This window comes from Miniopterus natalensis, chromosome 11, assembly GCF_054644295.1.
Source record: "Miniopterus natalensis isolate mMinNat1 chromosome 11, mMinNat1.hap1, whole genome shotgun sequence".
Classification (NCBI taxonomy): Eukaryota; Metazoa; Chordata; class Mammalia; order Chiroptera; family Miniopteridae; genus Miniopterus; species Miniopterus natalensis.
The window spans coordinates 39,697,108-39,709,589 of NC_142091.1; the positions used below are offsets into that span (position 1 = coordinate 39,697,108).

The 12,482-nt window shown below is 50.1% G+C and overlaps 1 protein-coding gene across 1 annotated transcript; it reads right to left on the reverse strand.

Annotated features, from left to right (window-relative positions):
* Positions 1–468: 468 nt before the first annotated feature.
* LOC107533655 (large ribosomal subunit protein eL42-like) lies at positions 469–8,093 on the reverse strand. Its single transcript, XM_016208440.2, has 2 exons — positions 8,067–8,093; positions 469–798 (listed from the first exon to the last, which is right to left on the reverse strand). The coding sequence occupies exons 1-2, from the start codon at positions 8,091–8,093 to the stop codon at positions 469–471; spliced, it is 357 nt and encodes a 118-aa protein (XP_016063926.1).
* Between the last annotated feature and the right edge of the window lie 4,389 nt (positions 8,094–12,482).

A 12,482-nucleotide genomic window follows, 5' to 3' on the forward strand; every position in this document is an offset into this window, starting at 1 on the left:
ACTGAACCAAACTGGCTAGGGCAAAAGTTCAGCTTTGAACACACCAAGTTTTAAGGAACCTGTGAGTCAACCAAAAGGTGTCCCAGGGGTGAGAGAAAGACTGAGCTGCAAGTTGGGGTGTCATCACCATATGGATGAAAGTGAATTAAGTCATCCAAAGAGAGTAAGTGGAGCGAAGAGAGGGCCTGTGACTGAACCTGGAGGGCACCAGTATTCCAGGGTGCCCTAGCCCAATCAGTGAAAGATCACAAGGACAAATCAATAGTCCAACAAAGTCAGGTGTATTGACCCACTGCAATGAGGGAAGCAACACACCAGGGGAACCATGTGATGTCCCACTGAACACAAAGGAAAAGAGAGTTACCATAGGATTTAAAAGAGAGGTGGAGATTAGGTGACTTATTTATTTATTTGTTTAATTTTTATCCTCAAGATTTTATTGTAACATAATAAAACAAAATCTGAAGCTTAGAACCGGATCACTTGGCCCTTTCTCTTCTTATCTCCTCCCAGTTCAAAATGCTTGCATCTCTTAATAGCCAGCATTCTCTCAGATCTGCACTTGGACTCACGGCATTCAAGCCTCAGCACAATCTTTGTAGTTTCAGCCTTTTCGTGGAAAATTGGCTTAGTCTGCCCACCATAGCCACTCTGCTTCCTGTCATAACACCGCTTTCCCTGGGCATACAGAGAATCCTTGCCCAACTGTGTTGCTTTGTGGGGCTGATCCTTGCCACACTTCTTACAGAAAGTCCGGAGGGTTTTAGGAATGTTTACCCTAACATGTTCGTGAGAGCGCTATTGGCACAGAAAAGCTAGGTGACATTTAAATAAAGCAACACTTTGATGGCTCAAAGCAAACAGTTGTGTGTAAGGAAGCCAACATCAGGTCTGGACTGCTAAGTGAATCCAGAGTCCTATTTGCTTGGAAAGAATAAAGTTAAGGTAAATGTGGAATATTATGTTCAGAAATCTTATCTGAATCTCTGCTCCTGGGTTCTAAGTCCTGTCCACTTAGTGACGGAGATCCTCCAGGTAGGAGTTTCAGTCTTACATAATTTCAAACAGCAAAGTTTCTCATAGCCTATGATTTTAGAAAACAAAGTTGCTCAGTGAGTAAAAGAGTAGTAGTCCCTGACCAGCCGGTGTGGCTCAGCGGTTGAGCATCCACAGATGATCCAGGCTATAGAGGTCTGATCCCGTCAGGGCACATGCTGTGGACTCGATCCCCAGTAGGGGGCCTGCAGGAGGCAGCTGATCAGTGACTCATCATTTATGTTTCTCTCTCTCTCCCTCTCTCTCCCTCCTCCCCCCTTCCTTCCTCTCTCGTTAATCAATAAAGACATATATATTTTTTAAAAGAATAAAATCAATTAAATAAAACTTTTTTATTCCTCCATGGCACTTGGCCACATGTCAAGTGTTCGGTAGCCACAGACTAGTCGCTACTGTATTAGTGCAGACAGATAACATTTTGCTCACTCCCCAAAAGTTATATTCAACAGCAGTAAGAGAACTGGGATGTTGATGCCTGTTGAATCTCGAAGGAGTTACGGGGATGAAAGCCCCGTGGGAGGTGCATACAGGTAGTGAGTAGTATTCTTTCTAAACGCAGCCCTAACAACGCCACTCTCCTCCTACGACAGCTACTGGGTAACTCGCGCGTACCTCGAACACACATGCCCAAGACCAGAGCACGTTCTTCAACTGCTTTAACTGGTTTCCCTGCCAGCATCAACCCACTACGGCCTCCAAACTCCATCTCCCACCATGCCCCGGGCCCTTCTTCTGCCTCTCTTGTCTCTTGGGCTTCTGGGAAATGTAGTTTTTACAGCGTTCCAACTCCAGAAGGGTTCTACCCCCGAACTAAGGCTCCCATGAGGCAGTGCGCGGGCCATTCTGGTCTGATTCGCAGCGGCCGCCGTGTCTGCGGTGAGGGGGCGCCAGAATCGGCCCCCGAGGTTTAGGGAAGCGGCGGCGGAGATACTGGAGTCCCGGGAGAGGAGGGGAATAGAGACGCCGCTGGGCCTCTTCCTGCCGCTCCTCAGGTCGCCGCCGCTCCGGGCCAGTGAAGACGCCTCAACCAAAGCGGAGCTGGCAGGGGCCCCGGGAGCTCACTAACATACTCGGGACAGCGTCCCACGGCGCAGGCTGGGGACCATTGGGCAGCCCCGGGCTGGAAGCGCAGGCGCAAATGCAGGACCTCGCGGCCTCTGTAAACACCAAAGAGCGCCTGCGCCGGCTGAGCGACCCGCGACGGACACCTGGGGGCGCCTTGGCCAAGATAACAGGATTAGTAGCGTAACGGTCGGTTTTTTTCTTTTGTCGTTTATTCAAGGTTTGCAAAGCACAGCCCCCTTCATTGCCTTTCTTAATTCGATCCTCACAGCAGCCCTGTTACAAATTGGGCAACGGGTCAGAGACAGTCACACAGCTGGAGCCCTAGTGTAACAGAGTGTGAGGGACCAGAGATGGTTCAGGATTCACAGACTAGCCCCGGCTCGGCCTCTGACTTACTGTGTGACCTTGGTTAATGCTGGTCCCTGGGGACCTAAGCCTTCTCATTTGTAAATGGAAATAGGTTGCTGAGAGGATCAAATCAGATGCAGGAGAGAGACTAAATTCCCAAGCAGTCTATAAGGGCAAAATATTACAGTCAGGTGACTGCAGATCGAGGGACCCATTTCCTCATTCTACAAATTGCAAAACTGAGGGCCCCAAAAGGGGCAGGAGCTTGCCCCACAAGTCCCAGCAGTCTGTGAGCAAGGGCTCCTGCCTTTGGTCCTGGAGGCATTCCCTGCACCCCAAGGGTCAGTGTCTTTGTTGGATACAGTCTTAGAAACGCAGACTACTCCGAGGGCCTGGAGGAGGCCCTAGCCCCAGTCCTACCCATTCTGGGCCTAATGGAGGAGGGCCCTGCTCTGCTGAGATGGCTACAAGAGGCAGGAAGCTAAGAAAGATCTGGAGAATCCTGGAGAAAGAGAACAGTGTAGCTGGAGCTGTACAGACCCTGCCTCTCAGGACCTGGACCCAGGTAAGGGAAGGAGCCCAGTTGGGACAGATGTGAGGATAATTCTAAGGGGACAGATCTGAGTAGACAGGAATAGGGGGGCACTGGGCTCTGTTTCTGAATGTGGGAGGAATTGGGCACTCAGGTGACTCCAGTTGGGGCCAGCAGTGTTAAGGAGAGGAAGTAATACACATTGGACTGAGACTGCAGAAGCCACTCTCCCAGTCAAGTGGAATAGTCATGTGGCACCACGGGCACACCATATCACCCCCAAGATCAGGCAGCTGCCCACCAGGGAAGTGAACTTTTCACTGTCCCTGAAGTGGTGGAGCTGGGCTGTACCCAGGTGTTTGTCTCTGGAATGTTCTTAGAGATTCTGGGGATAGGTGGGGGAGGGGCTGGGAGACCCTGAGGTCTGGTTGCAGATGGGGCCTTCTCATGAAAGGCAGGTGCTTGTAAATATGGAAATCCAAGATCCTCCCACATCCAAGTATCTAATTCTCTGGGTCTTCATTTATCATCTCTGTTTCCAGTGGAGGGAACTGAGGCTAAAGAAGAAATGGACTCTCTTAAGGACACACAGCAGTTGGGGTAGAACTGAACTAGGATAAGGATCTTTCCATTACATGGCAGTGATCAAACATCTTCATCAAACATTTATTGAGTCTCTAATGTATACTCGGGGAAGAGCTACCTTGGGGTAGCAAGCAAAAGAGGATTGTAGTCAAACCTGGCTTTTAACCAGCCTTCCCAGTGATGTAATGCTGTGACCTTGTGTCAGTCACTACCCTTCTCTGAGCATTGAACTGTCTATAAAGTGTGTGTGTTGGGGGGGAGGTGGGTAGGGAACCTTCTCCCGGGCTGTCTCGAGGTATAACTATGAATTAAAGATGTTAAGACTTGTTAAGTGCATAGAACAGCACCAGGCACATGGTACAAGCTCAGTAAACATTACCCACCATTGTTACTGGTGAGTACAGGGTTGAGGCTAACTGCAGACAGAGTTCTTCTAGAGCCAAGCAGGGGCAGAGATGCTGCAGCCCCAGGTCTGCTCATCTCTCAGATACCTACACTCTGTGCCCTTAGAGCCTATGTTTCTGGAAGTCAAGGGAGAAACCCACACCCCCATTTCTTCCTCTGGCACTGGGAACCTGTCAGGGAACAGGAACCTCAAGTGTTTACACTGTTTACACCTCCTCATGCAACATGATTCCCTTCCCTACAACCTGAGGTCTAGAGTTAAGCTGCACATTACAGCCCTGGACAGTCAGACCGGAACCAGACTCTATATTCTTTCCAGCCCCTTCATGGTGTGGAGTCATGCACAACACTTCGTCCTGGCAGAAGTAAAAAAAGGCTGCCTGCAGTGGCTTGGCCTGTGTCCCCTGAATAGAGCAAAAAGGGGGGGTGGTGTCTAGGGAGGAGCCTGGGGGGGGGCAGAACCTAACCTCAGATATCATGCTCCACCCTGTTTGAAGGTAGAGATCTCACTCAGTGCTAATTTCAACTATGGTTCAAGCCTCCGTAATGGAGGTCTGATGCAAACCCCTTATTTATAGAAGCACAGAAAGGCCAAGAACTCACCAAGAGCTCCTCAGTAAGGTGGGAGTGAGGCTGTACCTGGCAACTGATTTGGAGGGGGCAAAGCTTGGCTCCATCTCTCCTTCCCCACTGCCACCACAGTCCTGCTTGGAACCAGGCCCCAATATGGTCATCTGAGTGGGTTCTGGTTGGGGGGTGGCAGGGTGGAGGTGAGTGTTTGGAAAGGTAAGGGGAGGCAAACAGACCTAATCAGAGAGAAGCCCAAAGCTGATGGGGGTGGGATGGGGTGTGGACTGGTGTGGTGGCTGCTGCAGGATTCTAGGGCCTTATTAATCAGTCTGAGACAGCAGAGGATGAAAATACCGTAGGAGCTCAATCCTGGAGGAGGGGAGCAAAGCAGTTTCAAGAATGAGTCACAGAGCCCAAGCCCTAATTTTAGAAGGTGCTGAAGGAGACAGCCTCCCCCAGGGAGCCCTGTGGAGATGCTGCTGACCCAGAGCCTCAGGGCAGGGGGCAGTGGTTGGCAGGCGTTGCCTGCACATCAGTGCCTTGCGATGAGAAAACAGTCATTTTGTGTTGCTGCTTAGGCATTTACAGTATGTCAACCCTGCTCACACCCAGAGTCTGGACATTTAAATAAGGGCCTGAGCTTAGGATCCTGCCATAAGTTCCTGCTTTGCTTTTCCTGGGCACATGTTTAAATGACCAGAGTTGAGCCTGTGAAAAAATTAGTGCCTCTGCTCCAACCACCTTATAAGTAATGGGTGCTTCTTGCTATCAGACTATCTCCTGCTCCCTCGGGACCTGGGACAGAGAACTGCCCTTCCTCCCACCCCCTCATTGTGCGCCCTCACTTCCGGGATCTGTAAGTAATAAATCTTGTGACTACTTCCTTTGTGTTAATGTATTGAAACTGTGCCTTCAATCAAAAGGGCCCCAGAGTTTTCACTTCTCCAAAGTGGGAGCTCTAATGTTGAGGGAGCTATCTGCCAACCCAGTGTGGGTGGCTTGTGTTCCCTCATTCAACAGGTCATAACCTGCATATTATTAATACACTAGCTCTGAGTTTTCCAACATATGTCCCATGGAAGTGGAGCCTGTCCTAAGCCCATTGCAGGTGTGGATTTTGCCCCAGAATGAACCCTGACCCAGGGCAGAGCTTTCAGCCCAGTTCTCAGAGCCCCTATCAAGCCTTCCCCACACCAGCTGTTTGCATGGTCCTGGGAACCATCCCCCTGGAGTATGGACATCTCAGTGCTATCTTGCCCACTGCCTGGGCATGGCCAAGCTCCCTTTGTCCTACTCCTGTCCTAGCTTCCAGTTGACAGACACTGAGGAGGGAGCTCTGGGGATGCAAGGAGCCACTGAGTGAAGACTTCTCAAAGGGGACCCATCCAGGCCTTTGATAGCTGTTTGGAATTGGGGGTAAGCGATGGGGACAAGATGTCATAGTGCCATTTTCTGCTTTATGCTCAACCTCCAGGTTCCAGGTGAACCCAGGCTGTTTTTGTTTTAAGATTTTTAGTTGATTTTGAGAGATGAAGGGGGAGGAAGAGAAACATGTGAGAGTGAAACATCAATCTGCTGCCTCCTGCACTCCTTCTACCAGGGATCAAGCCCAAAACCTGGGCATGTGCCCTTACCAATCAGGCAACCTTTTGGTGCGGGAGACTACACCCAACAACTGAGCCACACTGGCCAGGGCGAACCCAGGCTGTTCTGGTTCCTCCCGTTCAGGAGAAGAGGGAGGTACTGCCTTTGGGTCAAGGATCAAAGTCATAGGAAAGGGGCCATGCCTTGGGTACAGATGTTGTCACCAACCCCTGTGGGTCAGGGACTTGAAATCATGGTCATTCTGCCCATTGTTGCTCGTGCCAATAGAACAAAACCATGTTCAGTAAAGCAGATCAGAAAATTTATTATTTGGCCAAAGAGTGGAGAAGGATGATCTTGTGCTCTAAAGATCCCCTCTTCCTGATCCTGGGGAGTTAGGAAATTCTTACAGGGTTTGGGAGGGAGGTAGAAGGTCTCAGGGGCAGACATTTCTGAGAAAATGGAGAGTTCTCAGATTTCCAAGGAAGTATGCACTGTCCCCAAACATGCTTAGAACATGTCTAGCCATACAATGCATGTCTCATATTTTAATGTTTAATCTCCACCCCTGGGTGTGACTTTTAGTATGCTAATGAAGGAAAGTTCCTCAAAAGGTGGCTTGGGAAGGGGTTTCAGAGTCCGTCTTGGATCTTTCCAGAGTAACGATTTCTTAGTTATGGTCCTTGGGTTTCTTATTTGGTTCCTGGCCGCAGGTTTGGCTAGCCTCCTTGAAATTTCTCTTCTGAGTTTGACCTGCTTATGTCCGAGGATATGTTGGGGAGAATGCAAGAAAATGAATGAAAGTTTAAAGATTACTAACATGGCACTGGCCGGTTTGGCTCAATGGTTAGAGCGTTGGCCCAAAGATTGAAGGGTCTTGGGTTCAATTCCAGTCAAGGGCACGTACCCCGGTTGCAGGCTCGATCGCTGGCCCGGTCTGTGTGAATGCTGGAGGCAACTAATTGATGTGTCTCTCTCACATCAATGTTTCTCTCTCTCTGTCTCTCCCCCTCCCTTCCATTCTCTCTAAAAAAAAAAATCAATGGAAAAAATATCCCTGGGTGAGGATTAACAACAACAACGAAGAAATAAAATAAAAAAAAACTTGTGTCTCCATTCATTTGTTAAACAAACAAACAAACAAACAAACAAACAAACAGAAGATTACTAATATGGTGGCACAACCCAGTGACAATGCCAGACAGGGGTAAGGGGGTTCAGGAGATAAGCTGAGAGCAGGCCCTAGCTGGGTAGCTCAGTTGGTTAGAGCTTTGTTCCGATATGCAAAGATTGTGGGTTTGATAGCTGGGTAAGGGTACATACAGGAATCAACCAATTAATGCATAAATAAGTGGAACAACAAATCAGTGTTTCTCTTCTCTGCCCCTCTCTAAAATCAATATTTTTTTTAAAAAGAAAACACACTTTTCAAAAAAGCTGATAGCAGCTGTGGCATTTACTGAGCACTCACTGGTGTACCAGTCACAGTGCTGAGCACTCCGTGTGTATGAACTCACTTCATCCCCATTGTAATGATGTCAAACCACACTAGTCTACCTATTTTAGACATGGGAAAACCGAGACACAGAGATTCAGTAAATTGTCCTAGATCACACAGTAAGAGGTTCCCACCCATTCAGCTTGTCTCCCTGGCCAAGCTCTTAGCCATTATGCTAGGCTGCGGAGAAGGGATTTCACCGTATCTGTCCCATCCTTCCCCCACCCCCGTCCCCCAGTCCCTGGGATCTGCCTTCTGGGCCTGCAGGTCCTACTGCTCAGGTCAACCCGGGCTTGGGGGGAGGGAGGAATCTAATACCACCACCACCATGCAGGACTTGACAATTTACGGAGAACTCCCACCTGCCTCAGGCCAGTGGGGAGGCATCTTGAGCATCACCATATGACAGAAAAACAGGCTTACCTTGGGCAAGGCCCAGAACAGAACCATGGCGACTCCCTCTTTGAGAGGGCCTCAGGCCCAGATGGACACCCACACCGCTTCCCTTGAGGCTGGGTCCCCTGCTCATGATTTCTATTGGGCACTGCTGCCTGCAGGAACCCAGTTTGATCACTGGGTCACTGCAGCCTTCGAAAGCCATGGAGTATCCTGTCAGGTGTTCCTGATCCATTTGCCTGACTCCAGGCCCCTCCCCTCAGAAGGATGAGGTTGTCTGGCCCTTCTACCAGGGCAAGGACTCCAGCCCTGGGACAGACAAGGCACCTTTTTTGGCAGCCCATATTTTTTAGTCTCAAGGCTGGGTCCTCAGCACCCTGACTCAGAACAGTTTCCACCCTTTGGCTCTAGAGGAGTCTTGGGGAACATTTAGAATCACCCTTTGGATGGTAGGAGGTGTGGCAGGGTCCACCTCCAAAGCACCGAGGCTGGGGGGAGAAACTCCTCTGAGAGCCCTGCTTAAGGAGCTCAGACCTTCCCAGGTGTCAATGTAAGAAATGTCCAGCCCTGGCTGGTTTGCTCAATGGTTAGAGCGTTGGCCTGTGGGCCAAAGGATCTCAGGTTCAATTCGCAGTCAAGGGCACGTATCTGTCTCTGCCACGTGGATATTTCTCTCTCTTTCTCTCCTTCCCTTTCCCCTCACCCTTCCACTCTCTCTGGAAAGCAATGAAAAAAATTTCTCAGGTGAGGATTAAAAAAAGAAAGAAAGGAAACATCCAAACCTGTAGAGAATTTTCATAAGAGTTTATTTGAGCCAAAACTGATGACAATTACTGGAAAGCAAGATCTCAGATGCTCTAGAGAATGACAGTTTTGCAGTTTCTTTTGTGCATTTGAAATTAAGGAGGGAAGTAAGGAAGATTACATGAAGGTGGGAGAAAGCTAGGTGGGGATGGGATTATAAGAGAGTTAATTACGTGCTCTCTTGAGGGTTAATACCCCTTTCTGGCATTTCAAGGATGTGTTAGCCTAGATGCACAAGAACAATGGATAGGGCTTGCTTAAAACCTTTCACTAGCTGGCCAGGTGTGGCTCAGCATCGACCTAGGATCTAGGAGATCAGGGTTTGATTCCCAGTCAGGGCACATGCCCAGGTTGTGGGCTCGATCCCCAGTCGGGGGCGTGCAGGAGGCAGCCAATCAATGACTCTCTCATCATTGATGTTTCTATCTTTCTCCCTCTCTCTTCCTCTCTCTGAAATTAATAGAGAAATCGTTTTAAAAACAACAACAACAAAAAAACACCTTTCACTAAAGAAGTTATAGGCCTGGGCATGACTTACTACCCACCATGACCTGCCCAGTTGGGAATTTATGATCAGATCACCCTGTGAGGTTACTTTCCATAGCACCCTTTTTTTCCTATCCACAAGAGACTGAGGTCTATGAGGGGACTGGTGAGCAACTGTGCAGCACTTCAAAGCTTTGAGATGTGGGTGTGGCGGTGCCTCAGGCATCAGGTTGCCAGATTTAGCAAACATTTGGGACATACTTATACTAAAAGTAATTCTTTGCTTATCTGAAAATCAGATTTCACTAGGTGTCCAATGCTTTATCTGATGACTCTACTTCAGTACTCTGGGTGACCCAGCATGCTGAAGCATGCCTACCTTTGCCTGACGGGCCAAGAAGGAGACTTGAGATGGTGTGTGGCTGTGCGGGAGTGTGACAGGACATCAGTATGATGGTATGTGGCTGTGAGAGAGTCACCAGGAGGAGTGAGGATGTGGGTAACTGACTGTGCCTCCGTGTGACTCTCTCAGGCTCTAGCAGCTCCCTCCCTGCAGGGTTTGGGCTATTTACTGAGGGAGGCCCAGCAGGGGCGGTAGGCCCGCCCTGGGCAAATGCTTAGATCCGGTTCCTGGTTCCCCATTGGAACTGAGATGCAGAGCCTGTTGCCATCAGATTGTAAAGGACATGTCCTCCTCAAGGCCAAGCCAGCCCTGTGGGCCTCAGAGTGCTCTGCCCTGGGCCTTTCGGAGGGGCCTCTGGAACCACCTCTCTACTCTGCTACTTCCTGGTGACATCACACAGGTCACTGCCCAATCTTCTAGAACAGTGCCCCCAGAATACTGCCTCATTGCCCTTGACAACCTGGAAACTTTCTCCACCTAAACTGGCAGGCCCAGTTACCCCTGAGAGGAGGGGGTGGGGGTGGGGAGAAGGAGTCCTTCTCCTCATCTCCCAGAGGGGAGATCCAGGCAGCCATTCATGTCTGACTAGATGGTGAGTAGGAAGGGGTACCCAGGAGCATGTCAAGACTTGGGACACTGGGCAGGGTGGGGGCCCTGGGTGGGGACTGAATCTTGAGGCAGGGAGAGGGTAGTGACTGTGCCACGGTCACCCCCAGGGTAGTGAAAGGGGTGTCATGTAATGGGGAACAGGAACTGAGCCTTTGGTTAAGAGCTGGGAGACCGAGATTCTTATCTCTGCTTTGTCCCTGCTGGTTGGGCTGATCCTTCATTTCTCTATATGTGCAGCGAGGGGGCTCGGGCCAAATGACAGTAGTCTGAAGGTTTTAGTTCTGATGGGGGAATTGAAGGGAATGTCAGGGACCAGGTCATGGGTGACTCCAGGCAGGTGACCTGCCGCTGCTCCACTGGCTTTGAGGGAGCAGTGAGTAAAGTCTGGTTTGAATCTTTCCAAATGACCCCTATGACCCATTCACAGACCTGAGGTCCCCATATGGGCTCTGACTTGCTGTGTGATTCAGGATCGCCCCTGTGCCTCTAGGGGCCTCAGTTGCTCTCTCTGTGAGGGGCACATGTAAGACCCAGTGCTTGCTCAACACTCTGGGTAATGATTCCTCACATTCCCCTGCTACCTCTCAGTTTGCTAAGCACCTTTTCCTTCTCGAACACACACGCACTCTCACCTTCCACACCTACTCTGACTCCTGCTCGGTGATGCCCATTTGAGGCTGGGACCCAGACAAGAGCTAGACCTGGGCCCTGCCCTGGGGGACCAGACAAACACCTCCATCTACTTGCTGTGGAGAGGCCCAGGTGCTGGGATAGGGGGCTGCAGGGGCAGAGCAGGGTCACACTTTGCCAGTCTTTTCCACAGTTTATTTAATCTTTCATGAGAATCTTAACATCATATCAAGATGTTTTTACCTTAACATTTCCTGTTGAAAACATGCCATTTTGGAATAGTGTGTCCTCCCAATCCCCCCCACCCCCCACCCCGCAGGCCAAGGTATATTTTTGGTTGGTTTTTTAGGGATGAAACCAACACACTACAACTCTTTTCACTGCAATAATACTCAGAGAAGTAGGAATTATTATTCCAGAAGCTCAGAGAGGACATGACACCTGCCCTTGGTCACATAGCTAGGAAATGATATAGTTGAGATTTGAACCTAGGTCCACAGGCCTTTTGCACTGCCAGACTGTGGGAAGCAGGGGTGGCTGAGCCCTATCTTTTCAGATTCTTCCCTCAGGTATCCCCTTCCAGCCTTCCTGGGCTCACTCTCCTGCCCTTGAGCAGGCAGGGTGTTTTTCTCTGCTGTTTGGGGGTGTTTGAGACAGCATATGAATCTGCTTTGATCCCGGCATATTTGGGAAGCTGTGATGAAACCCTAAGCCAGAGACACCTAAATTCCTCGGGGGGGGGGGGGGGCTTGCAAGGGCAAATTAATGATGAGTAGGATAGGGAGTGATACCCCTCTGCCCACCCACTGGCCAGTTAGCCTGGCCTGAACCCATGACCCAGGGTTGAGCCCAGGGTATGGCCATCTGAGCCCAGGGGCAGCAGGTCTCCCACCATTTCTGACCCAAGCCCCAAAGATTCATTCTTGGTTAATCTATGTTAGGATTTGAGTGATGGTTGGGTTTCTGCCATCTGTACCTCCCTGAGTGTCTCCCTGAGACTGGCAGCTCTCTGGGGGTGGGGAAATCCTTCTGTCAGTCTGCCCTCATTGCTACCTCTTGCTGTCACCCCGGCCTTATCTCTTTTACCATAGACTAGGTGATAGTCATGACAGGTTTACTGCCCTGATGCCTGCTGTCAGCTAAATGTGTGTTATTGAGGCCCTAAGAAGGCAGGACCCACCAGGCCAGTGCTCCCCTCTCTTTTCTTCATGGCAGATCCCAGAGGCTACTATATGGTTCACAAAGCAGACTCTGTGTACCTCTCTTTGTGTCTCCCACCAGCCTGGTGTGAGGGGCAGTACTCTGCCTAGAGTTGGGGTGGAGGCAAAGGAGTATACAGTGAGCCTCCTGAGCCCAGAGCCATCCCACCTGCCACCCACTTCCATGTACTTAAAGAATGTGGTTTAGCCCAGTCAGGTGTGGCTCAGTGGTTGAGCATCCACCTAGGACCCAGGAGATTATGGTTTGATTCCCAGTCAGGGCACATGCCTGAGTTGTGGCTCAATCCCCAG

Coding starts and splice junctions, on each gene's coding strand:
- LOC107533655 (XM_016208440.2), bottom strand. CDS start 8,093: ATGGTTCTGTTCTGGGCCTTGCCCAAG. Junction 799..8,066: donor TGTTCTGGGCCTTGCCCAAG/GTAAGCCTGTTT, acceptor CTGTGCCAATAG/CGCTCTCACGAACATGTTAG.